Raw genomic sequence first — 24,415 nt, 5'->3', positions numbered from 1 at the left:
AGTAGCCTTAATTGAGCAGACAGCGGTTTAAAACGTCACAACCAAATGGAGTAAAAAGTATTAAACGCAGTATCTAGCCAAGGAAACCTAAATTTAAAAAGGCCATAGCGACGGGGGAAAGTAACCGTGCTTCATATAAAGTGGTGTTATGTCATTGAAAATAACAACGTAAAATTTGGTCGTTCGTCTCATCAATGCTTTAACATAACATATTCACTGACAAAACCCATACCTGGTATCAGGAGACAGAGCGACATGCCCTGAAAGAGTTGTGGTGTAACGACTCAAACTAACAATGTGAATACCATTTGCATTGATTCAGGTGAGACAACGGCGGCGCATTGAAGACACCAGACGTCTGCCGGGCGCTGTCCTCCTGCAACGTAAAAGTTACGTCTCTGCATTTGCACAAAGAAAATTATCTCGAAGAAAATGAAGCTAAAACATTCTTCTGAACGCCCGTAGACCCTTTCATGACCTTGATATTGTGTTTTGTTTGAACTGTTTGGCAACTTTGTTTGGGGATTTTATCGAAAAAGAAAAAATTGGGTACGAATATTCTTGAAAAAAAAGAAGGAGAAATTACCTGCCACCAAAATGACATTGTTGTGTGGAAGTAAAAAAAATATCTGGTTTTGTAGCTGTAGCTGGAGAAAATATCTAATCTCGATACAAAATCCCAGCAGCCCCAAACCCCTCCCCACCCCCCCACCCCCCTAGCCAAATTGTCGGTCGTATGTACAACAGTTAAGTAACACTTGTTATATATTTCCATATTTCAACAAGTTGTATTCTGTGTTCTTTTTGTGATGAAGCACTGTTTTGTTTACAAAGTGATAGGGCTTATATTGAAATAAAGACACCTAGATCTTGTGACTGTTCGAATACCATGACATACATATTTGTCTGCCATTTAATTGCTTTGTCTGCTTCTTTGCATCATATGACGTGACTTGGTACGTCCAACCACTGGGTAAAACAAACGAACTTATCAACATGTGGATATTTGTCCAATTTAATGTCTAATTTATTAAAATGAGATCAACGTCATGTAGATAGCTAAAAGATATATATGTTAGTTAATAAAAACAGTAGGGCTAACCTTAATTTTGGTATATATAGCTAATATTCCATCTGAGCTTTTGAAGTGTACGTAACTCCCAGGGAGCTGAAAGTGTCCTTGACCGACGTAAAGCCATGGGCATGCACACATCGCAAACTCATGCAAAACCTCATTATAATCATAAACCACAGACTACCTTTAATCTCAACCATACACTATACATTTCTCTATAAAAGTCTGCTTTGATGTGCACAACTTCATTCAATCTGATCATGCGTTGAAACACATTAACATATATAATAGATGCACAGCTCGATACGTCCTGTCAGATTCATCGTGATCATGAAATTGTTCACCTCCATAGGATTCTGGCAGGGTTATGAGACACGATTCGTTAGAAAGACAGCGGTTGGTCGTTTCTTTAGTAGACGGTAATAAAATGATCGAGCCACTCCATCATGTCACTTAAGATACTGTGTTTGTGCCCAAACTTGGCATCCACTGACAATGTGTTGGACACATAATCTACATTTCATATTTACATTTTAATGCAAAATCACACATTGACGGTTTCGAGTGGGAAGTGACTGGTCCTGAGCAGCAAACAGAAAGCCTCCTGTTTCCCTTTTCAGGCAAGCCAACATCATCCAAGCGAAGGACTCTGCAGGGTTGCTTACCTTCTCAACACACTGCACATAAACTCGATGTGGTCGTTCAGATAGCCTTGAGTCTGGGCCGATTTGATATGGCACTTCGCTTGTCTCACATCCTTGGCTCGTTTTAGAAAAATGAGGAATGCCTTGTTTTCATCATGAGTGTTGACATGCTTCACAAGAGGATCATCAGACAAATAAATGTGTACAAAAGTGCACAAAACAATTCTATCATGAAGAGCCTCCACATTTATCAAACCACGCCCTCCCATCATAATTAGTAAAATTAAGCGATTGAGGGAAGAGCGAGGTTGGTGGGATCTATTGTCTGACATGATTCTTCGTGTGAGGGTGTCAAAACACTGAATTTCTTGTTTCGTCCAATCAACAACACCAAGGGAATACGAAAGGGTGGACACGGCATAAGTATTTGTTGCTTTGACTTTATTGCGAGCGTTCAGCTCTGAACTCCAGAAGTCTACATTTGTACTCCGCCCGAAGTTTCCGTTGATATGATCATTATGGAGTTTGTCCCTGATCTGCATCCCTAAGTACGTTTTGGCCTGACCTTCCAGGAGATGGTCAATAACTCCTACCCAAAGCAAAGTGACTGATCCTCCCTCTTCTACCTTGCCACGTTGCAAATCAAGAATGTTGCATTTGTCGAGTCAAAAGGACATGCCGATATAATTAGAAAAGGACTCGACAAGCAGAATCTGTTTTTTTAGTGCAGATCTTCCATTGGCAATAAGTTGAAGGTCATCCTTGTAAAGGGGTGTTGGGGATCTGTGATGAGGAGGTCCCGGGTGATAACCTTCCTCTTTGCTGAGCAAAAAGCTGAAAGGATTCAGTGATAAACAGAAAAGCAAATGACTAAAAGAATCGCCCTGAAATATTCCTCTTCTAATAGAAATGGAATTATTGTTATTCTTCTTATTCTTCTTCTTATTATTATTGTTACTATTATTATTGAGTACAAGAAAACAAGTTTGAATACAACACAAATACTTTACACAACATACTAAGAAGCCTGCAAAATGCCTCTTTCGATAAGCCTAAAATATAATCACTGAGGTAACAAGTAAAATTTTACTGTAAAACGTGGTACCACACGGCGAAGTACTCAAAAATCAAATTCAGAATGTGCAACAAACGTACAATATCAAAACGTCAAATATATTTTGTGTTAGATCTTTCAAAAGAAATCCTGACAAAATTCAGGTAAGGTCAGGTAATTGTAACAGATGTATGGGTTACCTATCTGTTTTCACATGTCGCCACACGACATGCATATTCAGTGCATCAGTAATACATTTACCAATCACAAAGCCAGCTTTCCGCTCGACAGTATTATGCAGTAACTTGCATGGGTAGTCATAGAGCTTCAGTTGTCCTATTTGGAGCATTTGACCTATTTGTTATTGACAGCTCCATGAAGTCTTACAACAGTACAAGAGAGCAGCTGTTGGGTCCGATCACGATCAGCGTGTACACAGGCTCTCCTCCACTTGTCTCGTATATATTGCACAATGGCTGCATCTAAGCGACAGTATTTTGAGTACATTGTCATTGGCTGCGGAGGGATAGGCAGCGGAGCTCTATACTGGTTGTCAAAGCGTTCTAGCTCAGGTGAGTTTTTTTTTTTTTTTTTTAATATTTAGTCTAACTAGTTCGCCATATTTAATATGCCAGTATTTGGTAACTTGACATACATGTAGAGCTCTCCAAATTTATTCTTACATTGTTCAAAATTATGATTTAAATAGTTGTTGTGTTAGCAGGTTTGCATCACTTAGGCGTGCCAGAAACCTATGATCCGCTGACTGAAGATAAAGTAACGAGCTCTTCATCTATATGTTTTGGTTGTTTTTTTTTCTCAAAATTTAAGATTTAATTCAAATGTAGAACAGCAGTGATTACAGCAAAACTACAACAACGTAATTCCATTGGGATAGACAGCAAAAAAAGATTTAATTAAGTTCGATGGAAAAAAACGAAAACCAAAGCAGCAAGAAAATGAATCGGCTGAAAATGACCACCAACATTGAATTAAATAAAATCCTTCACGCACTTAAATATTACGGTTTGGTACATGTATCATATATTTCAGTCCTTGGTCTCGAGCAGTTTTCCCTCGGTCATGAAAGAGGAGGCTCACAAGACGTATCAAGGATCATGTAAGTTTATTACAACGGAGAAGTGAAATTTACACGAAACAAAATATATACGTTGATATTGTACTTCTGCACAACAATGTTATCATGAGTTACTACTATGCCTATAAGCAATAACTTAGAAGATATTGCATTCGTCATGCTGAACGTCAAATGGTATTATGCATACCACACTTCCTTTCCCGGAGACCAGTTGCACAAGGCGGTCTTAGCATAAAGTCTATTGGAGCTCCTATAACTTGACAATACACTGCTGGACCGAGTACCTGTATTTTAAAAAAAAATACATTTACAATTCTATTTTCAATCTAAGTAAAGGAGCAGCGGGTTTATGTAATGGTGACACTGACACACATGAAACACATATCGGTAGAACTCAGTCATGGGTCTACTATCCGCATGATGTCATGTTGCTGGCATGAAATCAAAGCTACCCTACTTATTTGTCATCTGAGAATCCGTCATGCAGCAGGAGTCCTGAAACAGATCTGAGAAAGCACCGTGGAGACGGCCTACCATACATCTGAGTCCTACATAAACTCTCCAAAAAATAATGTATGATTACCGAATACAAAATAGTGTCGAGTGATAGTGATGAATTGATAAGCATAAAGAAGAACTAGGTGTAACATGACAATCACTTAACGTTTGAGAAATGGTTCACTGGCGCATGTGAACAGCGATTTGATTGGCTGTTTATACTCGATTTCATAAAACCTGCTTTAAGGGACCTAGGGCGCCCAGGTAGGGTTACAACCATCTTTAAACGTCTTTGGGCATGACGCAGCCGGGAATCAAACCCAGGACTTGCTGCTATACGGGCGGACGCTCTATCACTAGACCATTTTGTGTAAAACTAAATTGGTTCAATGAAGACTGGAGTAAGAAATGAATTTGCAACCACATGACCCCAACCATATTTGAAATGTTGCAAATTTGTACAGAAAAAACTTTCTTTGATTTTCAAAGATAAGATGTCTAAGATACCCATAAGCAGTTGAGTATTATGCGAATTTTTAAGTAATATTTCAAATTATATTTTTTTAAATAAAACCATGTTGAATAACCTTTGAGGGCTGATTAACTTATGATACTTTCAATTGAAAATCAAACATATGATAAAAACAACTGAGATGTATCGTTTCTTTTCATCCCCAGTTCTAGCTTACTAATTGTTCTTAATAAGTTCTATGAGACAATTTTATGGATGAGTTTCATTACGTTTATTAAAACATGAGGTGGGCTCAAAGGGTTAGACCACGTGTCCAGATTACTTTTTCTGACACGATATACGAATACGTATCTTAAACGGATCAGATTTTGTTTGTTATATCGTCGTCAATTGACAGACATAAATACATTGACGAATTACAAATGAATAAGTATCTACTTAAAATGGGAGGTAATTATTGTGTTTCAGCCGCCTGACGTACGATGATGATCGCTACACCAGACTCATCCCCGACACATTCAAGGCGTAAGTCCGTGCGAGTTGAGTGAGTTTAACATAACTTTGAACAGTATACACATTATATCACAGCATGTTGAAGGAAAACACAAAGTGATGAAGGTCACAGACTTAAAAAAACGCCGGGCAAATGAAAGTACACACTTTAAATATGATTTGACAAAATCATTACAAATCGCTACCGTACTGCATACAGTCGCTGAAAGACTGCAAACTTCAGTTAAAAAAACACATCTACGACACTTGTACCAAATACATCCTCTTGTTTGTTTCATTTTAGAAGCCATCAAAGCTGGATATATACTGTCTTTTGTCCGGCAGTTTAGATCAATGAACCTTCAGTGAAACTCTCAGTGATCAAACTGATCTATCAACGATATAACCCAGGCGTCAGTTGGTAGTGTAAGACGTAATGCTGAAATACTGAAATGCGCTGGAGAAAATGTTGTCCGATAAAAGTCAATGATAAACATATAAGCAAGCACTGTTGACAAATTAACAAATATACTATACAGTTGCATATATAGAGAATACTACACTCATTCTCGTTAGATACCATAGAAAGTTCACGAGTTACGTAAAAATGGTATCTAACGAGAATGAGTGTGGTATTTTATTTATTACCCACGTTAAATATGTATGTAAGTGTAAATGCGTAACAACTTTTGTCCGTTGACAGACCAAACTGAAACCGGTTGCAAAATCTGGTTGCGCATGAATATTGATATATGCCAAATATGGGCATTGTTTACATTCCTATGCATACGCATTAACAACATGCGTCTGCAGTTGTATTCGAAAACATAACAGCACCGCCTTGTAGTTGCAAAATGAATGACGTCTCGCGATTTTTTATGAATGAAATAAAGTAGTCCCGGTGTGACAGAGGTCACGGTTATCCAACCAACAAGGATAAAACAAGGTCAACCTCGTACGACACACGTGTGACGTACGAATTTAGTATCTTACCACCTGTATCTTCACCACGTGGGTAATAAAACACAAATACACATGCCTAGCAATAAAGGGACAGCAATGAGTTATCACTTCTATTAAAACGGTGAGCACTCGATGACTACCTTTAACAACAATATATTTGTATTGTCCAAGAGCAGTTGGCGCCAGATTGAGCGCGAGTCAGGCCTGCAGGTTGTATGGATGACCGGGGGTCTGCGCCTGGCCAGGAAGGGACAGACTGAGGACATCATGGAGAAGTTCGCTGAATCAATGGACAGGAACAACATCAAGTGAGTTATTATGTGTATTGGATGTCATGATAACACTTATGTCTCAAATTTATTTTTAAGGGAGCCGTCTAGCGATACCCATAAGTACGCCGTGCACAAACTGAATTATATACATTTCATTTCCTCATCAGATACGACAGATTGTCAAACCTGCAACTGATGGCCCGCTACCCCCAGTTCACAGTGGGTCCAGACATCGTGGGCTTGTACCAGGAGCAGGCGGGCCTCGTAGATGCTGTTGTGGGGAACGCTGTCCACATTCAGCTGGCCCGGGGAAACGGGGCTACCGTCCTGGAGAACTGCCCCGCTACCAGGCTCACTAGGGCCAACAACGGCAACGTCATTGTACGTACTTTACGTCACTTACATCAAAGTCATTTTATGCACTTTACATGCTTAATAACAAATTGATTTACGGACTTTACATATTGAAGGGAAAAGTCATTTCACATTTTGACTAGCTAAACTACAATGTCATTGTATGTACTTTTCAACTATTAAAGTATCTTAAAACGCCTTTGCATATATCACTGTAGACACATTACACAAAATCATCGAAACAAACAAATTACAAGTCTATCATATAGCATGTTGAGTGATATCGCTGGATAAAGTCTACAATTACTTTACTGAACAAGAACATGCAGGAGGTTTTTTTTATGATTCTGACTAAACAATTCATTGTTAGGTTCACACAACGAAGGGCGTGTTCGAGTGCCGGAAGGTGGTGGTGACGGCAGGGGGGTGGCTCAACTCGGTCCTGGGGACAATCGGCGTCCACGTCCCCGTCACCGTCACACAGGAGCAGGTGACGTACTACGCCACGCCGCACATGAAGGAGTTCACCAAGGAAAAGTGAGTAGAAACAGTGAACATGACTTGCTGGATGGTCTCCCTGATATCATTGTCAGCCTTAGCACTTTGGGAGGTAAGAATACTCTTCTTAATATTACAGGAATGCAAGGTTCTGATTTGAGTAAAGGACAGTTATGGATTTCTTTCTTTATAGTCTTATAAACTAGGAATGAAACGTGATCACCCGAAAGTAGGCAGACAACTCGTTTCAAAGACAAAATCAAAGCCGTCTGGAGTTATGTGGAGTATATCAGTGATCTAACATCGTTCAATAAAGTAAAATAGCTAATTCCCTTTCAATTATTTACCCACCTGCGCTAGAAAAAAAAAGGAGAAACCAGTGAAACTGCCTATGTTTCATATTTAAAAATGTGCATACAAATTCAGATTATCCACAAGTCTGTGGATGAGACATGACTTCAACTTTCCGTTTTGTCAAGCAATATTCCAGCAACGCCAGGCTTTGGTGGTCACATTTAACAACTTTTGGGGTACAATCGAACATGGACTTTCTGTAAAGATTAGAATAAAGCATAAAAGCGTAAAAATATTTTGTAGAAAACACTTTTGACTCAAAAGTTGTTTGATCAGGGTTACAACATTCAAGCCCTAAGTATAACCTTCAAAAAGTGTTATGGTGGACATGTGGAGAACAATTATGAATTTGATGCATCAATGACAAAAATTATGTCTGATGTTATATTCTGTTTTGACTTGTACCATATGTTCCCGTTTTGTTGGTTTTCTTTCAGGGGAACAATTGACTTGGCACAGGTGATCATGACACGCTCAGCTTTTTGCGAGCACCGGGTATCATCACTCAATGACAGTGATTCAAAAACACATGTTCATGATATAGTCAGAATCGTACAATGGACTGAGCTTTTAGCAGAGATCTGGGTTAATATCACTGTCACATATCAAAAGTACAACTGAGGATATTCAGCACACATTATTACAAATGAACTCTTAAGGTCGATTACATTTATAACAGTATATTCACATAAGGTTAAATGGAATATTAATACCATAAATCAAACGGTTTGCGAGAACTTCATTGTTGCTCAATGTCAAGTTCAGCCACGTTTCCTATGTGGCCAAATAACATTGAATATAGCCTTGTTCTACACAAAAGTTGAGGTCATCTTCAGAACATCACTGAAATGTCCTCGTTACACATGTTCTGATGTCCAGAGAGATGTCCGGTTTGATAAAAGTTGGTGATGGACTATGGCCGAGTTGGGAATCACAAGTAGTAGCAATCACACTTCTTCCCGTCAACTACAAATCGCTATGGCATGGCCTAAAGTCAAAATGGTGTGTTTGGGCGGCTCGTTCCAGTATTATAAGGATGACAGTTATCCCTACCATAAGAGTAGCCCCCTTGATAAAAGAGCTGGCTAAAAGAGCACATGATGTGACCATCCCAATGATTCACTTTCTACATTAAAACACCTTTGCAACGATTAACAGTCACCTCATGTGCCCAAGACACGCAAGTTTTAGGAATGTTTGACATCGCCAATAAAACTGACAAATTTCTCATAGTCCTGATCATGTCCAGACTTGACTACAAGATGGAACACTCAAAACTTTTCTATGATAGGTTCCCGATCTGGATTTTTCACTGCCCCCGTTACAGCATCTATGCCCTCCCAATTCACGGCAACACAGGGTCGAAGATCGGGGTCGACGTTGGAGGCAACGTAGTCACGGCCGACTCGAGGACCTTTGAGCCAGATCCTGCTCAAGAGCGGACCTGTACTGAGCTGCTGCAGGAGATTTGTCCTGAGGTAGATGTCCCACTGTTCAATAACCTTAACTTCAGTGATAAACAGATGATAAATGCCACAGCCTAGAATGGTCATTAAATTAACATGCTAGGGTCCCATTCACAAGGCGATTGTGGTGCTCTGTCTATCTTTTGTTTGTGAGCTTGTTAGTTTGCAATATTACAATTCGCTTTGTGGCACGCGCCCCAGATCAAAATCACAAGACCTAAGTACATTAATACAGAACAGGTTGCTCGGGAGATGAAACGTTCACTGTATACGATATCGGATATCACAGTTTCCGCCACGTATACATTCGGCATATAAAGTCACCATATACATGTATGTATGAAAACATGATATCTGAGGAGCTTCGAGAATATGAATTAAGTTATACATATCACTTGTTTGTTAAAGAGATTATGCTTAATTAAAACCCCAAAATCCCTCTTTAAGGATAAACTTTCAAAGTGAATCAGTTATGTACGAGGGGCAGGTGATCAGTCAGTCGTAGTCATGATTTTTGTCGTGTGTTTGTTTGTTGTTTAACGCCGCACTCAGCAATATTCCCGTTATATGATGACGGTCATGATAATCGAGTCTGGACCAGACAATCCTGTGTCTGAGGTCATGAGCATCGATCTACGCAATTGGGATACGATGACATGCATCAACAAAGTCAGCGAGTCTGATCACCCGATCCCGCCTATTACGGCAAGCATAGGTTGCTGTAGGCCAGTTCTAACCCCAGATCTTCACTGGGAGCAGTCATGGTTTGTTTGAATACCAATAGGTATATATAATAGGTTGTTAGGTTGTTAAAAGATATCGTCCAAGTACCCCGTTGTTACTCAGATGGCATAAACTTTTTTTTGGTCCTGAGAAGAAAATACTGAATATGTATTCCGAGATACTTATCTGATGATATGTCGAGTCTTTTCGGTACTGTATACAACTATGATTCTGGCATTCAAACGATTGATTCAGATTCCTTCAAACCTTGGAATATATTATTGATATCTTCAAATTAGTCATCGTCCCTGTATCTCGAAGACTTGATATCCCGAGGTTGACCCTTTGCACAGGGACAATTAAGTGTATACAACTTCGTCGTTTTCATGTTGATTGTCTAATTGCATGTCTTCAGTTTGTGGTTGAACGCCTGTATGCTAGTTTACATGATGATTTGTACTTGGTGTTTACAGTTCTTGGGACCAATCCTTCAGACCAAGACCTGCCTCTACACCATGCCTCCAGACAGACACTTTGTGGTCGACACATGTGCATACAAGGGATGGTCTGACGTCATCGTTTGTTGTGGAGCTGGGCATGCGTACAAGTGAGCACTCCTTGGAATGCACAATCTAGCGTGTAGTGACCATATTTAGGATTATATTTGGGCTCATTCTGGGTGTAAGACCTGTTCTTTTTTATGTGGAACCGAATTCATGGACTGGCATGGAGAGTGTGATCCATGTACATGTGACCTTGGATTGGAGTGTGAGAACAAACATCATGCGTCATCGCATAAGGATAGCGTAATGATATATGTGATTTAGTTTTCAGCCAGGTTATAGTACTGACATTCAGTGTATTCAAAGTTCCCTGTAGGTACATGTCATTTATAATGCCACACTATTGGTTGGTTGAGTAAGTTTGTAATTATTGCTTTACACTGCATCAGCAATCTTGCAGCTATTTAGTGCTACACTTTATTGGTTAATCATATCCTTAATTGTTTTCCCCGTATTCATAGAAGCTAACTACAGTCGGACCCAGTTATCTCAAGATACGTTATGTCGAACCTATCCCATCAGCCTCACTATATAAATACATATAAATCTGACCGCTTATCTCGAATTCAAGGTAAATATACATATCACTATCTTAAGCCTTAGAATCGGTCCCAAGGTGAACACTTGTATACCTAAATATCTTGGGCTAGATATACTTTTGAATTTCAAAATGGTTTTGTTTTTTTGTTTGTTTGTTTTTTAACGCTTTGCTCAGCAATATTCACTCCTTACTGAATTACAGCAGTATGTGTTTGGGAGATGGTGCACACTTAAATTATCATAGCATGCACATATTCATAAGAAATGTTACAACAACAGATCGGAAAATTCGTAATGACAGTCCATTGTTTACTCAACTCCCCTCGTTCATCTTAACCATAACTTCCATGAATGTTCATTTTTCAGATTTGCAAGTCTGCTTGGAAAAGTCCTGAGCGAGCTCGCTGTTGACGGTCGTACCCAGTACGACATTAGTCAATTCAACATCACCAGAGACGCGATTCAGGATCCCACTTTCAAACCAACGTTTTTCCTGGGACGTGGCACTGGGGCAAAACTGTAGACAGAAGGCTGCTTATTTCCCGTCCATACGTTTCCCGTACAGAAACAGTTAACACGTCCATGTAATTGGGCCTCGTTCCACAAAAGCCCCATTCTTTTATATAAAATAGATAGCGTTTGCATTATAGTTTATGGAACGGAACCATGATTCAATAACGAAAACATTTGTACTTGTTCCTAATATGAACATTTTACATTTTCAAGCAAATGTAAAATGCCTAATTTTCCTGCAGTAGTTATATATTTTGTAAAACTTGTTTTGTGTGGATTCAAATCTAAAAACATACTGACATACTGATACTCAGTACACTTCAGATAACATTTCCTTTCATTTATGACACATTGTCCTCAACCTTAGAACACAGATATGTAAGTATATATATGGTTACTACGTTCAGTAACAAAACCCAATGGATCAGGGGATAAAGTTTTTCCTCAAGGTCAGTGGTGTACAAAGTTGAAATATCAAACACTTTGACATAATTCCATTTGCTTCTTTTCTGACATTGCAAACATTCAAGCAAATGCTTTTGAAATCTTGATACTTTCTGTGAATATAAGGAATGACTTTCCTTGATTGTGTTAAGGGTTATGGTTAATCTTTGAAACAGGAATTAGGTGGTAAATGTTCTGGCCGCATCAATATATATCTTTGTATGTATTTGTATGGGTTTTAGAGTCAAGCCAAAAGTATATTGGGACAGAATAAAAACCGATAATACTCAAATGTGCATTGGCACGTCATTGAAGTGGGGATGCGCACCTCACGCCACCTACTCCCAACTGGATCAGTCAGTGCCTCGATCAATGAGGGTTGAGGAAACAGTTAGAACATACTATGTCCGAAAAAAACATAATTCCTTGGGTTGTGAGGCATACTCCCAAACACCTTTTGAATTTCTAGAATCAATTACAAGCTGAATCACTGGGATGCATTGTTACTAAACTTCTTGGCCCAGTTACCTTGTTTTGATTTCTCCAAACCGAGCAGAAATTCTGACTCGCAAGCAAAAAAAACAGATAAGCATTAGGAAGAACACAAGTGGTGTCCAGGGAGATGCATACTTCTTGACTTATTGTGCTGAATATTTCAATGTTTGTACACCTACAATGTTCAAACTTAAGAAAACACATGCCATTGTTGAAAAGAAACATACATTTAAGATTTGTTATGTTATTAAGCAAGTTCATTTCTCCCTGAACAACTGATTTACCAGTGTATGATCCTTTTTGTTACGATAAATTCCCTGATCCATGTTCATTGGCCACCATGGCGACGTCACTTCCGAACAGAAGCCATCTTAATTTCGCATCTCTTCAAGATTAAAATCGTGAAGAATATGTCAGCAGGGGTGAAATGCACTGCAGTGGGGGGCTTCATTCAGTTAGTTTATACGAGGTATTAACATGTACAAGCATATTTAAAAGGATTTAACAAGTAATTACATGAATTAAGTTTTCAGTGATATGCGTACGTCAATTCATGTTTTTTCATCAGCAGTGTGAACTGTCATATAAGAAGATCCTGTATACAAATGAAAATGAACTTGATTAACATGACACCATAGCTGATGAAGTCACTGAAACAAATAAGTGCAGAAAAAGAAAAACAATTTACTTCTATCGGTATTCTAAATACAGTGGAACAGCCCGCAGCTGTGTATAGCACCACATGGGTACGATTACCTCAACCACCCAGCCCTAGTTCTAAAATAACCAGCCCGGCACAGACCTACAAGACCCCACCCTACACATGTACCCCGGGAACCCCATCTAATCGAGATGTCTAACCCATAAACATCAACAGTGCGCTCAGGGTTTTTTCGTTAGCCTAAATTAAGCAAAAAGCGGTGGAAAACGCCACAACCAATGGAGTAAAAAAACAAACGCAGGAGCTAGCCAAGTAAACTCAAATTTTAATAAGACCACAGTGACGGTGGAAAGGTAACTATGCTTAATATAAAGTGATGTAAATGTTGACAATAACAACATAAGGTTTGGTCGTTCGTCTCATCAACGTTTTAACATAACAAATGAACTGACAAAACCTATACCCGGTAACAGGAGACACAGCGACATGAAAAGAGTTGTGTAACGACTCAATTAACAATGTGAATACCATTTGCGCTGATACAGGCGAGACAGCGGCAGCGCATTGAAGACACAAGATGATTGAAAACAATTGTCAACCAAAGATTGGCCCAACTGAGCTAGCGTTAGGTCCTGTCGTGGGCGTTGCTCCATCTCATTTCAGAAATTTTCAATGGAGGAGAGGTCTGGAGAAACAGCTGATCATAGCAGTACAGCACCGTTAAGTTGTCTCAAAAAATCGTGTTGTTTTGAACACGTTGAACGTGTCCCTGCATTTGTACAAAGGGTAGAAAATGATCTCGACGAAAATGAAGCTATAATATTCCTCTGAACGCCTGTCGACACTTTCACGACCATCATAGCTGTCCAGATAAAACCTGGATATTGTCTTCTAATAAACATTAAATGTTTGGCAACATCGTTTTGGGATTTTGTCGAAAAAATGAAGTGTGTACGAAAATTCTTTAAAAGACCATTAAAAAAAGATATTCCCTTTCACAAAAATGACATTGTTGCGCGTCTTTCTAAAAATACAATTCAGTCTCAAAGTAAAAATTATCTAGTTCTGCAGAAAATCCCAACCCCTCCCCATGACATGACTTAGTACATGCAGGGTAAAACCAACAAACGTATCAACATGTGGATATTTTACACATTTATTAAAACCAGATCAACGTCATGTTGATATTACCAAAAATATATGTTAGTTTATAAAAACAATAGTGCTTACCTTTATTTCATGTGTATATTGCTAATATTCTGTCTGAGCTTTTTGAAGCGTTCATACCTCCCAGGGAGCTGAAACTGTCCTTGACTGACGTAAAGCCATGGGCTTGCACACATCGCAAACTCATGCAACATCTCATTATGATCAAAACCAACAGACCACCTTTAATCTCAACCATACACTTTACATTTCATTTAATCTGATCATGCGTTAAAATGTAAAAATGAATGTAGATTATGTAAGATGGTAATAAAAGGATCGAGCCACCTCTTCATATTGCTTAAGATACTATGTTTGTGCCAAAGCTGGGCATCAACTGACAATGTGTTGGACAGTCTCAATAAATTCATTACATAATCTACATTTCATATCAATATTAACTTTTCACTTTTCAGGCCAGCCGACTTCTATATCTACATTTAATAATTACATAATCTACATTTAATAATTACATAATCTACATTAATATTAATATTAATATTAATGAGTACAAGAAAACGGAAGGTTAAATTACAACACAAACACTTTACACAACATACACAGAAGCATGTAAAATGCCTCTTTCGCTAAGCCTAAAATATATTCACTGAGGTAACAAGTGAAATTCTACTTTAAAAAATGGTACCACACGTCTAAGTAGTCAAAAACAAAATTCAGAATGTTCAACAAACGTACGTCAAATATATATTCTGTGTAAGATCATTTAACAAAAATCCTGACAAAAGTCAGGTAAGGTCAGGTAACTGTAACAGATGTATGGGTTATCTAATCTGTTTTCACATGTCGCCACACGACATGCAAATTCAATGCATCAGTAGAGTTAAACATTACCAATAACAAAGCCAGCTTTCCACTCGACAGTATTATGCAGTAAATTGCATGGATAGTCATAGAGCTTCAGTTGCCCTATTTGGAGCATTTGACCTATTTTTTATTGACAGCTCCATAAAGTCTTACAACAGTACAAGTGAGCAGCTGTTAGGTCGGATAACGAGGAGGTTCTCCTCCACTTGTCTCGTATATATTGCACAATGGCTGCATCTAAGCGACAGTATTTTGAGTACATTGTCATCGGCTGTGGAGGGATAGGCAGCGGAGCTCTATACTGGTTGTCAAAGCGTTCCAGCTCAGGTGAGGTGCCAGTTTGCCATATTTGATATGCAAGTACTTCGTAGCTACGGGTACATGTAGTGCTTTCCAAGTATATTCTTACCGTGCTCAAAATTATGATATAAATAGTTGTTGTGTTTGCATAGTTGCTTCCCGTAGGCGTGCCAGAAACCTATGATCGTTGGTTTGACTAAGTTTCTAGGTTTTGTCAGCACCATACGTGTGCCCGTGGGTTTCACCACAGTACAAGACGTGCATCACTTCGGGATCTTCCCCTGCGCCAATCTGGCACACCGTGATAAAACTAAAATACTGTTCAAATACTGTTCTCACTCATTGTGATAATTTAAACCATTTTATTGCTATACATGAGGTGTTGTTTTGACTCTAGAATATCTTCACCTTGGTTCATAACACATAAATATGGTTCAGTTCAACGACAAATAATAAATGACATATATAATAAAAAGCCAATACTAATGAAAAATCTCTCTCGACTCTCCACCACAGGGCGTAAAAAGCACAATACTCGTAGTGGTGACAATTATATGAATGGATAACTGGAAATCAGTGAATAAGTTGTATTTATGTATTTAGTGATGAAATACTATCATTATTTAAAAATGTAAACCCGAGAAAGAGAAAATGCACTTCATGATGTAACTACTTTCCTTTAGTTTGCCTAATCGTTACTGTGGTTTTCAGGGTATAATCTGCCTAAGAATATATCATTAGAACATTTTCTTTTCTTCTCAAATAACATATTATTTCATCTCTTAACCATCTCTTAACCGACAATGGAAATGCCATTTCAAACAAGTATGAACAGCTTCCAAACCGAGACAAATTTTGGTGTGAGATTTCCTTGATTAACGGTCCTGCTGCAATGAAAATGTTTTTTTAAAATGGAAATAACATATTTTCTGTTTCAAAATCGTAATACAACGTAAACGTGTTCCATGAAAACCTTACGGATAACAAGAGATAACGTAACGAGCCCTTCATAATGGTTTGGATAAATATTATTTTGTTGTTTTTTCTGAAAATTTAAGATTTTATTCTAATGTAGAACGGCAGTGATTACAGCAAAATTACATCAAAGTATTTCCTTTTGGATAGACAGTAAAGAAAAAGAAAGTTCGATGGAATAACGAAAACCAGAACAGCAAGAAAATGAATCGGCTGAAAATGACGACCCACGTTGAATTAAATAAAATCCTTCACGCACTTCCATATTTAGGCATTATATCATACATTTCAGTCCTTGGTCTCGAGCAGTTTTCCCTCGGTCATGAAAGAGGAGGCTCACAAGACGTATCAAGGATCATGTAAGTTTATTACAACGGAGAAGTGAAATTTACACGAAACAAAATATATACGTTGATATTGTACTTCTGCACAACAATGTTATCATGAGTTACTACTATGCTTATAAGCAATAACTTAGAAGATACTGCATTCGTCATGCTGAACGTCAAATGTTATTATGCATACCACACTTCCTTCCCCGGAGACCAGTTGCACAAGGCGGTCTTAGCATAAAGTCTATTGGAGCTCCTATAACTTGACAATACACTGCTGGACCGAGCACCTGTATTTTTAAAAATAATACATTTACAATTCCATTTTCAATCTAAGTAAAGGAGCAGCGTGTTTATGTAATGGTGATGGCCACTGACACACATGAAACACATATCGGTAGAACTCTGTGGGGGTCTACTATCCGCATGATCAAAGCTACCCTACGTATTTGTCATCTGAGAGTCCGTCATGCAGCAGGAGTCCTGACACAGATCTGAGAATGCACCGTGGAGACGGCCTACCATACATCTGAGTCCTACATAAACTCTCACAAAACGTAGGGGATATTCGATAATAATGTATGATTAGCGAATACAAAATAGTGTCGAGTGATAGTGATGAATGGATAAGCATAAAGAAGAACTAGGTGTAACATGACAATCACTTAACGTTTGAGAAATGGTTCACTGGCGCATGTGAACAGCGATTTGATTGGCTGTTTATACTCGATTTCATAAAACCTGCTTTAAGGGACCTCGGGCGCCCAGGCAGGGTTACAACCATCTTTAAACGTCTTTGGGCATGACGCAGCCGGGAATCAAACCCAGGACTTGCTGCTATACGGGCGGACGCTCTATCACTAGACCATTTGTGTAAAACTAAATTGGTTCAATTGAGACTGGAGTAAGAAATGAATTTGCAACCACCAACCATATTTGGTGTTTGGTATTTGACACCAACCATATTTGAAATGTTGCAAATTTGTACAAAAAAAAGCTTTCTTTGATTTTCAAAGATAAGATGTTTAAGATACCCATAAGCAGTTGTGTATTATGCGAATTTTTAAGTAATATTTCAAATTATATTTTTTTTAAATAAAACCATGTTGAATATTCTTTGAGTGCTGATTAACTTATGATACTTTCAATTGAAAGTCAAACATATGATAAAAACAACTGAGATGTATCGTTTCTTTTCATCCCCAGTTCTAGCTTACTAATTGTTCTTAATAAGTTCTATGAGACAATTTTATGGATGAGTTTCATTACGCTTATTAAAACATGAGGTGGGATCAAAGGGTTAGACCACGTGTCCAGATTACTTTTTCTGACACGATATACGAATACGTATCTTAAATGGATCAGATTTTATTTATTATATCGTCGTCAATTGACAGACATAAATACATTGACGAAACTACGGATGAATAAGTATCTACTTAAAATGGGAGGTAATTATTGTGTTTCAGCCGCCTGACGTACGATGATGATCGCTACACCAGACTCATCCCCGACACATTCAAGGCGTAAGTCCGTGCGAGTTGAGTGAGTTTAACATCACTTTGAACAGTATACACATTTTATCACAGCATGTTGAAGGAAAACACAAAGTGATGAAGGTCACAGGCTTTAAAAAACGCCGGGCAAATGAAAGCACACACTATAAATAGGATTTGACAAAATCATTACAAATCGCTACCGTACTGAAAACAGTCGCTGAAAGACTACAAACTTAAGTTCCAAAAAACACAACTACGACACTTGTACCAAATACATCCTATCTTTGTTTCATTTTAGCATCCATAAAAGATAGATGAATACTGTCTTTTGTCCTGCAGTTTTGATCAATGAATGTTTTATGAACGTCTCAATGATCTGACTGATCAATCTAGGGTTGATCCAGGCGTCAGTTGGTAGTGTAAGACGTAATGCTGAAATACTGAAATGCGCTGGAGAAAATGTTTTCCGATAAAAGTCAATGATAAACATATAAGCAAGCACTGTTGACAAATTAACAAATATACCATACAGTTGTTATAGAAACAAACACACGCACATGTCTAACAATAAGGGGACAGCAATGAGTTATCACTCCTATTGAAAAGTGTACGCCAAAATTAATGCAAATATGTGAGCCACGTTTTGGGATTAAACAGAACTTTTAGTGAGCACTCGATGACTACTTTAACAACAATTCATTTGTATTGTCCAAGAGCAGATGGCGCCAGATTGAGCGCGAGTCCGGCCTGCAGGTTGTATGGATGACCGGGGGTCTGCGCCTGGCCAGGAAGGGACCGACTGAGGCCATCATGGAGAAGTTCGCTGAATCAATGGACAGGAGCAACATCAAGTGAGTTATTATGTGTATTGGATGTCATGTCATGATTTTATCTCAAATTTATTTGAATTGGAGTCCGTTCTTGAGTTCTTTTAAATGGAGCCATCTGGTGATACCCATAAGTCAGCCGTGTATACTAACTAAATTATATACATTTCATTTCCTCATCAGATACGACAGGTTGTCAAACCTGCAACTAATGGCCCGCTACCCCCAGTTCACAGTGGGTCCAGATATCGTGGGCTTGTACCAGGAGCAAGCGGGCCTCGTAGATGCTGCTGTGGGGAACGCTGTCCACATTCAGCTGGCCCGGGGAAACGGGGTTAAAGTCCTGGAGAACTGCCCCGCTACCAGGCTCACTAGGGCCAACAACGGCAACGTCATTGTACGTACTTTACATGCTCAATAAACACTGATTGTGCGGACTTTACATCTTGAAGGGAAAAGTCATTTCACATTCTTGACTTGCTCAACTGCAATGCAATATTTTATGTACATCTCAACTTACCTTGAAAAGAACGAGAAACAATCCACACAGACGAACCGTGACTGACGTGCAAGTGAACCCTCATATCAAAGTATCTTTAAACGCCTTGCATACATCATTGTAGACACATGACACATTTCAAAATCATTGAAACAAACACATTTCAACTCTTTATCATTCAGACATGTTGAGAGATATCGCTGGATAAAGTGTACCATTTGTTTATTGAACAAGAAAAGCCAGGAGATAGTTTGTTTGTGGATACTGACTAAACATATCATTGTTAGGTTCACACAACGAAGGGCGTGTTCGAGTGCCGGAAGGTGGTGGTGACGGCAGGGGGGTGGCTCAACTCGGTCCTGGGGACAATCGGCGTCCACGTCCCCGTCACCGTCACACAGGAGCAGGTGACGTACTACGCCACGCCGCACATGAAGGAGTTCACCAAGGAAAAGTAAGTACAAACACTGAACATGACTTGGTCTCTTTGCTATTTTTGTCAGCCACACTACCAAACATTAATGCGTTTGGTTCCACCAACCGAAGTAAACTCTATACATATGTAACCTATAACCCTAAAGACCACATGCACAAAGTGATCTTCATCAGAAGGTTATGTATGTGTTAAAGTATAGCAGTGAGTATTTGCAGAAAGTATTTGAGTGAAGTGGACAGGTGGATTCTTAAGTATTTGTCTGAATGTTTGCGAATATCAGAAAAGTACCAAGTTCAATTATGTCACACGACAAACTTACGAAAATACTTCATTCCTTTATCCATGGGTACTAATAAATGATGTATCAATGATCTAACATGATCCAATAAAGGTAAAATAGCCAATTCCCTTTCAATGATTTACTCACCTGAGCTAGAAATAAAGGAGAAAACCAGTGAAACCGCCCATGTTTCATATTTAGACATGTGCATAAAAAATCAGAGAGATTAAAAAACAAGTCAGTGGATGAGGGATGAATTCAACTATCCCTTTATGTCAAGCAATATTTAAGCAGCTCCAGGCTTTGGTGGACACATTTCACAACTTTAGAGGTACAATCGAAAATGGAATTTCTACAAAGATTTAAACAAAGCGCACTATAATTTGTAGAAAACAATTATGACTCAAATGTTTTTATCAGGGTTACAACATTCAAGGCCTAAGCATAACCTTCATAAAGAGGTTATGGTGGACATGTGGCGAACAATTATGAATTCGACGCATCAGTGACAAAAATGATGTCCGATGCAATATTCTGTTTTGACTCGTACTTTATGTTTCCGTGTTGCTATTTCAGGGAAACAATTGACTTACCATAGGTGGTCTTGAAGCGTTCACCTTTTGCGAACATTTGGTATGATATCGTCGGAATCGTACAATGGACTCAGCTTTTAGCAGATATTTGGGTTAATATCCCTGTCACACATCAAAAGCTGAACTAAGGATATTCAGCACACATTATTACAAATGAAAAAGAAACCCTTAAGGTTGAATACACGTATTGAAGTCAACAGTATTTTCACATGTGATTTAATACAAAAGATCAAATGGTATTGCGGGTACTTCATTGTTGAGTGCACCCACGTTTCCTATATGGCCAAATAACATTGAATATAGCATTGTTCTACACAAAAGTTGAGGTCATCTTCAGAACATCACTGAAATGTCCTCTTTTGATATGTTCTCATGTCCAGAGAGATGTCCGGTTTGATTAAAGTTGGTGATGAATATGGCCGAGTTGGGAATCAAAAGTAGGAGCAATCACACCAAGGCCCGAAATCATGAAAATTACTAACCACTTGTTACATCTATCATGTATTATGATACAAGAATTCAATTCAACATTCTCATTTAAAGGGAATATATAATAACCTACATTTAAACAATGAACAATATTTTTAGCAAAACAAACCTTATTTACAATTAAACACAAAATTATCATTCTACATATCTATCCTCATAATAACACAATATTATACTCACAAAGGCCTTCTCCCTGTCCAGGTCTCACGAGAGAGAAGATCAACTATAAATCGCTATGCAATGGCTTTATGAATTAGGACCAGAAACAAAATGCATGCTTTTCACAAGTGAAAATGTGTTTGGGCGACCCGTTCCAATCTTAAGGATGACAGTTTTCCCTGACCCCCTTGATAAAAGAGCATGACAATCCCAAATGACTCACTTTCTATATGATAACACATTTAAAACGGTTATCAGTCACCTCATGTGCCCAAGACACGCCAGTTTTAGGGAAGTTTGACAGAGCCAATGAATTTGACAAATTTCACATGGTCCTGATTATGAAACAACTTGACTACAAGTTGAAACACTCAAAACCGTTCTGTGTTAGGTGTCCAATCTGGATTTTTCACTGCCCCCGTTACCGCATCTACGCCCTTCCCATCCACGGCAACACGGGGTCGAAGATCGGGGTTAACGCTGGAGGCAACGTAGTCACCGCCGACACGAGGACCTTTGAGCCAGATCCTGCCCGAGAGCGGACCTGTACTGAGCTGCTGCAGGAGATTTGTCCCAAGGTAGATGTCCCACTGTACAATAACCTTAACATCAGTGACAAACTGATGATAAACTACAAACTGAATGTTGATTTGTACTTGGTCTTTACAGTTCTTGGGACCAATCCTTCAGACCAAGACCTGCCTCTACACCATGCCTCCAGACAGACACTTCGTGGTCGACACATGCGCATACAAGGGCTGGTCTGACGTCATCGTTTGTTGTGGAGCTGGACATGCGTACAAGTGAGCACTCCTTGGAATGCATCATCTAACATGTAGTGACCATTATTAGGATTTTAATTGGGCATATTCTGGCTGTAGAACCTGTTCTATTTAATGTTTAAGCGAATTAATGGACTGGCATGGATCCATATTCATGAACTTTGATTTGAGTGTGAGACCATGCATTATGTGCCATCGAATACTAGTATATGAATAACGTGAAGATGTATAGTTTTCCGGAAGGTTATCGTACTGCATTCAGTGTATTCAAAGTTCCCTGAAGGTACATATCATTTAAATGCCACAACATTGGTTGGTTGAATGAGTGTGTAATATTTGCTTTACACTGCATCAGCAATCTTACAGCTGTTCAGCGCGACACTTTGTTGGTAAAATCATATCCTAAATTCAATTTACACTGACATGAATGCCGACGATGTGGTATTATGCTTTTGGGTAAATGCAATACATCGTATATCAACCGTAATGTCAAAATCAGGGACTTCTGTATCGATCATTGACAAACGCGAACTCCTCTGTGTGTGTGTGTGTGTGTGTGTGTGTGTGTGTCTGTCTGTCTGTCTGTCTGTCTGTGTGTGTGTGTGTGTGTGTGTGTGTGTGTGTGTGTGTGTGTGTATGTGTGTGTGTGTGTGTGTGTGTGTGTGTGTGTGTGTGTGTGTGTGCAAATCGGACATATACGTAATGACAGATCAATGTTTAATCATCTCCCCTCGTTTATCGGACCCGTGAAGAATAGGCCGTCAGCAACCCATGCTTGCCACAAAAGGTGACTATGCTTGTCGTAAAAGGCGACTAACGGGATCGGGTGGTCAGGCTCGCTGACTTGGTTGATGTATGTCATCGATCCCAATTGCGTGGATCGATGCTCATGATATCAATCACTGGATTGTCTGGTCCAGACTCGATTATTTACAGACCGCCTTCGTATAGCTGGAATATTGCTGAGTGCGGCGTTAAACAACAAACCAACCCTCGTTCATCGTTAACAATTACTTCTGTGGTTGTTCATATTTCAGATTTGCAAGTCTGCTTGGAAAAGTCCTGAGCGAGCTCGCCGTTGACGGCCGTACCCAGTACAACATCAGTCAATTCAACATCACCAGAGACGCGATTCAGGATCCCACTTTCAAACCAACGTTTTTCCTGGGACATGGCACAGAGGCAAAACTGTAGACAGAAGCGAAACTATAGACAGAAGGCTGCTTATTTCCCGTCCATACGTTTCCCGTACAGAAACTGTTAACACGTTCATGTAATCGGGCCCCGTGCCACAGAACTCCCATTCTTTTATATAAAATACACAGCTTTTACGTCATATTTTATGGAACCATAATTCAATAACGAAAACATTGCAGTTGGTACTTTTCGTGATATGAGCATGTCACATTTTCAAGCAAATGTATAATGCCTAATTTACCTGCAGTAGTAATAAATTCTGTAAAATCGGAACTTGTTTTGTGTGGATTCAAATCTAAAGCGTCTTATAACATACTAACACTCACATTATGGGAGACATTATTCATGTATCCATGCGCAGTTTGGTGTGTGTCTGTAGTCGGGCTATTCGTAGTTTTACTTTGACCATTTTTTTTGTTAACTTCGATTACTTAGTCATCCATCTTGTCTTTTATATGTGTTAACACATTCAATGATACAGCTGTGGCATTAAAGTCGGTCCATGGATAAAGAGAGATCAGTTTGAAAAATGACTGCGAGAACGGTTTCAAGGCCACAACCTAACGCCCCAACACACCAGAAACATTGCACGTGGATCACGCAATTCAACCGTGCATGTGGGTTGGGGTTCATTCTTGATTTTGTCACTTCAGTGAATGGTCGTCAAATCGCTCTGAGGCATAAGTAACACGTGAGCTCTCTACTCTTGCTTTAATGGAGTATTTGTGATCATTTAGGAATAGTGCCGCCTACAACGCATTGAAGGAAAAATGGCTATTGAAAGTCTTCTAGCTGGCAGACCTCACCGAGAGGAAGCCTGTATGTTCAATGTGACT

The 24,415-nt window shown here is 39.0% G+C and overlaps 2 protein-coding genes across 3 annotated transcripts; both read left to right on the top strand.

Moving 5' to 3' along the window:
- The first annotated feature begins 3,079 nt into the window (after positions 1 to 3,079).
- On the top strand, positions 3,080 to 14,093 carry LOC124138889 (monomeric sarcosine oxidase-like). Of its 2 annotated transcripts, XM_046505778.2 has the most exons (10): positions 3,080 to 3,345; positions 3,498 to 3,578; positions 3,827 to 3,893; positions 5,311 to 5,367; positions 6,474 to 6,605; positions 6,737 to 6,950; positions 7,294 to 7,460; positions 9,067 to 9,253; positions 10,438 to 10,571; positions 11,434 to 14,093. In XM_046505778.2, exons 1-10 carry the CDS (start codon positions 3,246 to 3,248, stop codon positions 11,588 to 11,590), a joined length of 1,296 nt encoding a protein of 431 aa, XP_046361734.2. In that variant the 5' UTR covers positions 3,080 to 3,245; the 3' UTR covers positions 11,591 to 14,093. The 2 variants fall into 2 exon arrangements, with proteins under 2 accessions (XP_046361734.2, XP_046361735.2); XM_046505779.2 differs by lacking the exon at positions 3,498 to 3,578 and having other exon boundaries at positions 3,084 to 3,345.
- Positions 14,094 to 15,036: 943 nt separating this feature from the next.
- LOC124130161 (monomeric sarcosine oxidase-like) lies at positions 15,037 to 23,852 on the top strand. Its single transcript, XM_046493474.2, has 9 exons — positions 15,037 to 15,538; positions 16,779 to 16,845; positions 18,288 to 18,344; positions 19,037 to 19,168; positions 19,328 to 19,541; positions 19,931 to 20,097; positions 21,992 to 22,178; positions 22,270 to 22,403; positions 23,420 to 23,852. Exons 1-9 carry the CDS (start codon positions 15,439 to 15,441, stop codon positions 23,574 to 23,576), a joined length of 1,215 nt encoding a protein of 404 aa, XP_046349430.2. The 5' UTR covers positions 15,037 to 15,438; the 3' UTR covers positions 23,577 to 23,852.
- The last annotated feature ends 563 nt before the right edge of the window (positions 23,853 to 24,415 follow it).

The sequence above is a fragment of the Haliotis rufescens genome, unplaced genomic scaffold, assembly GCF_023055435.1.
Source record: "Haliotis rufescens isolate VD_foot unplaced genomic scaffold, xgHalRufe1.0.p SCAF_19, whole genome shotgun sequence".
In the NCBI taxonomy this organism is placed as follows: domain Eukaryota; kingdom Metazoa; phylum Mollusca; class Gastropoda; order Lepetellida; family Haliotidae; genus Haliotis; species Haliotis rufescens.
This window is presented reverse-complemented; position numbering and strand designations above follow the sequence as displayed.

Coding starts and splice junctions, on each gene's coding strand:
- LOC124130161 (XM_046493474.2), top strand. CDS start 15,439: ATGGCTGCATCTAAGCGACAGTATTTTGAGTACATTGTCATCGGCTGT. Junction 19,169..19,327: donor ATGGACAGGAGCAACATCAA/GTGAGTTATTAT, acceptor TTTCCTCATCAG/ATACGACAGGTTGTCAAACC. Junction 20,098..21,991: donor AAGGAGTTCACCAAGGAAAA/GTAAGTACAAAC, acceptor GTTCTGTGTTAG/GTGTCCAATCTGGATTTTTC.
- LOC124138889 (XM_046505778.2), top strand. CDS start 3,246: ATGGCTGCATCTAAGCGACAGTATTTTGAGTACATTGTCATTGGCTGC. Junction 5,368..6,473: donor ATCCCCGACACATTCAAGGC/GTAAGTCCGTGC, acceptor GTCCAAGAGCAG/TTGGCGCCAGATTGAGCGCG. Junction 6,606..6,736: donor ATGGACAGGAACAACATCAA/GTGAGTTATTAT, acceptor TTTCCTCATCAG/ATACGACAGATTGTCAAACC.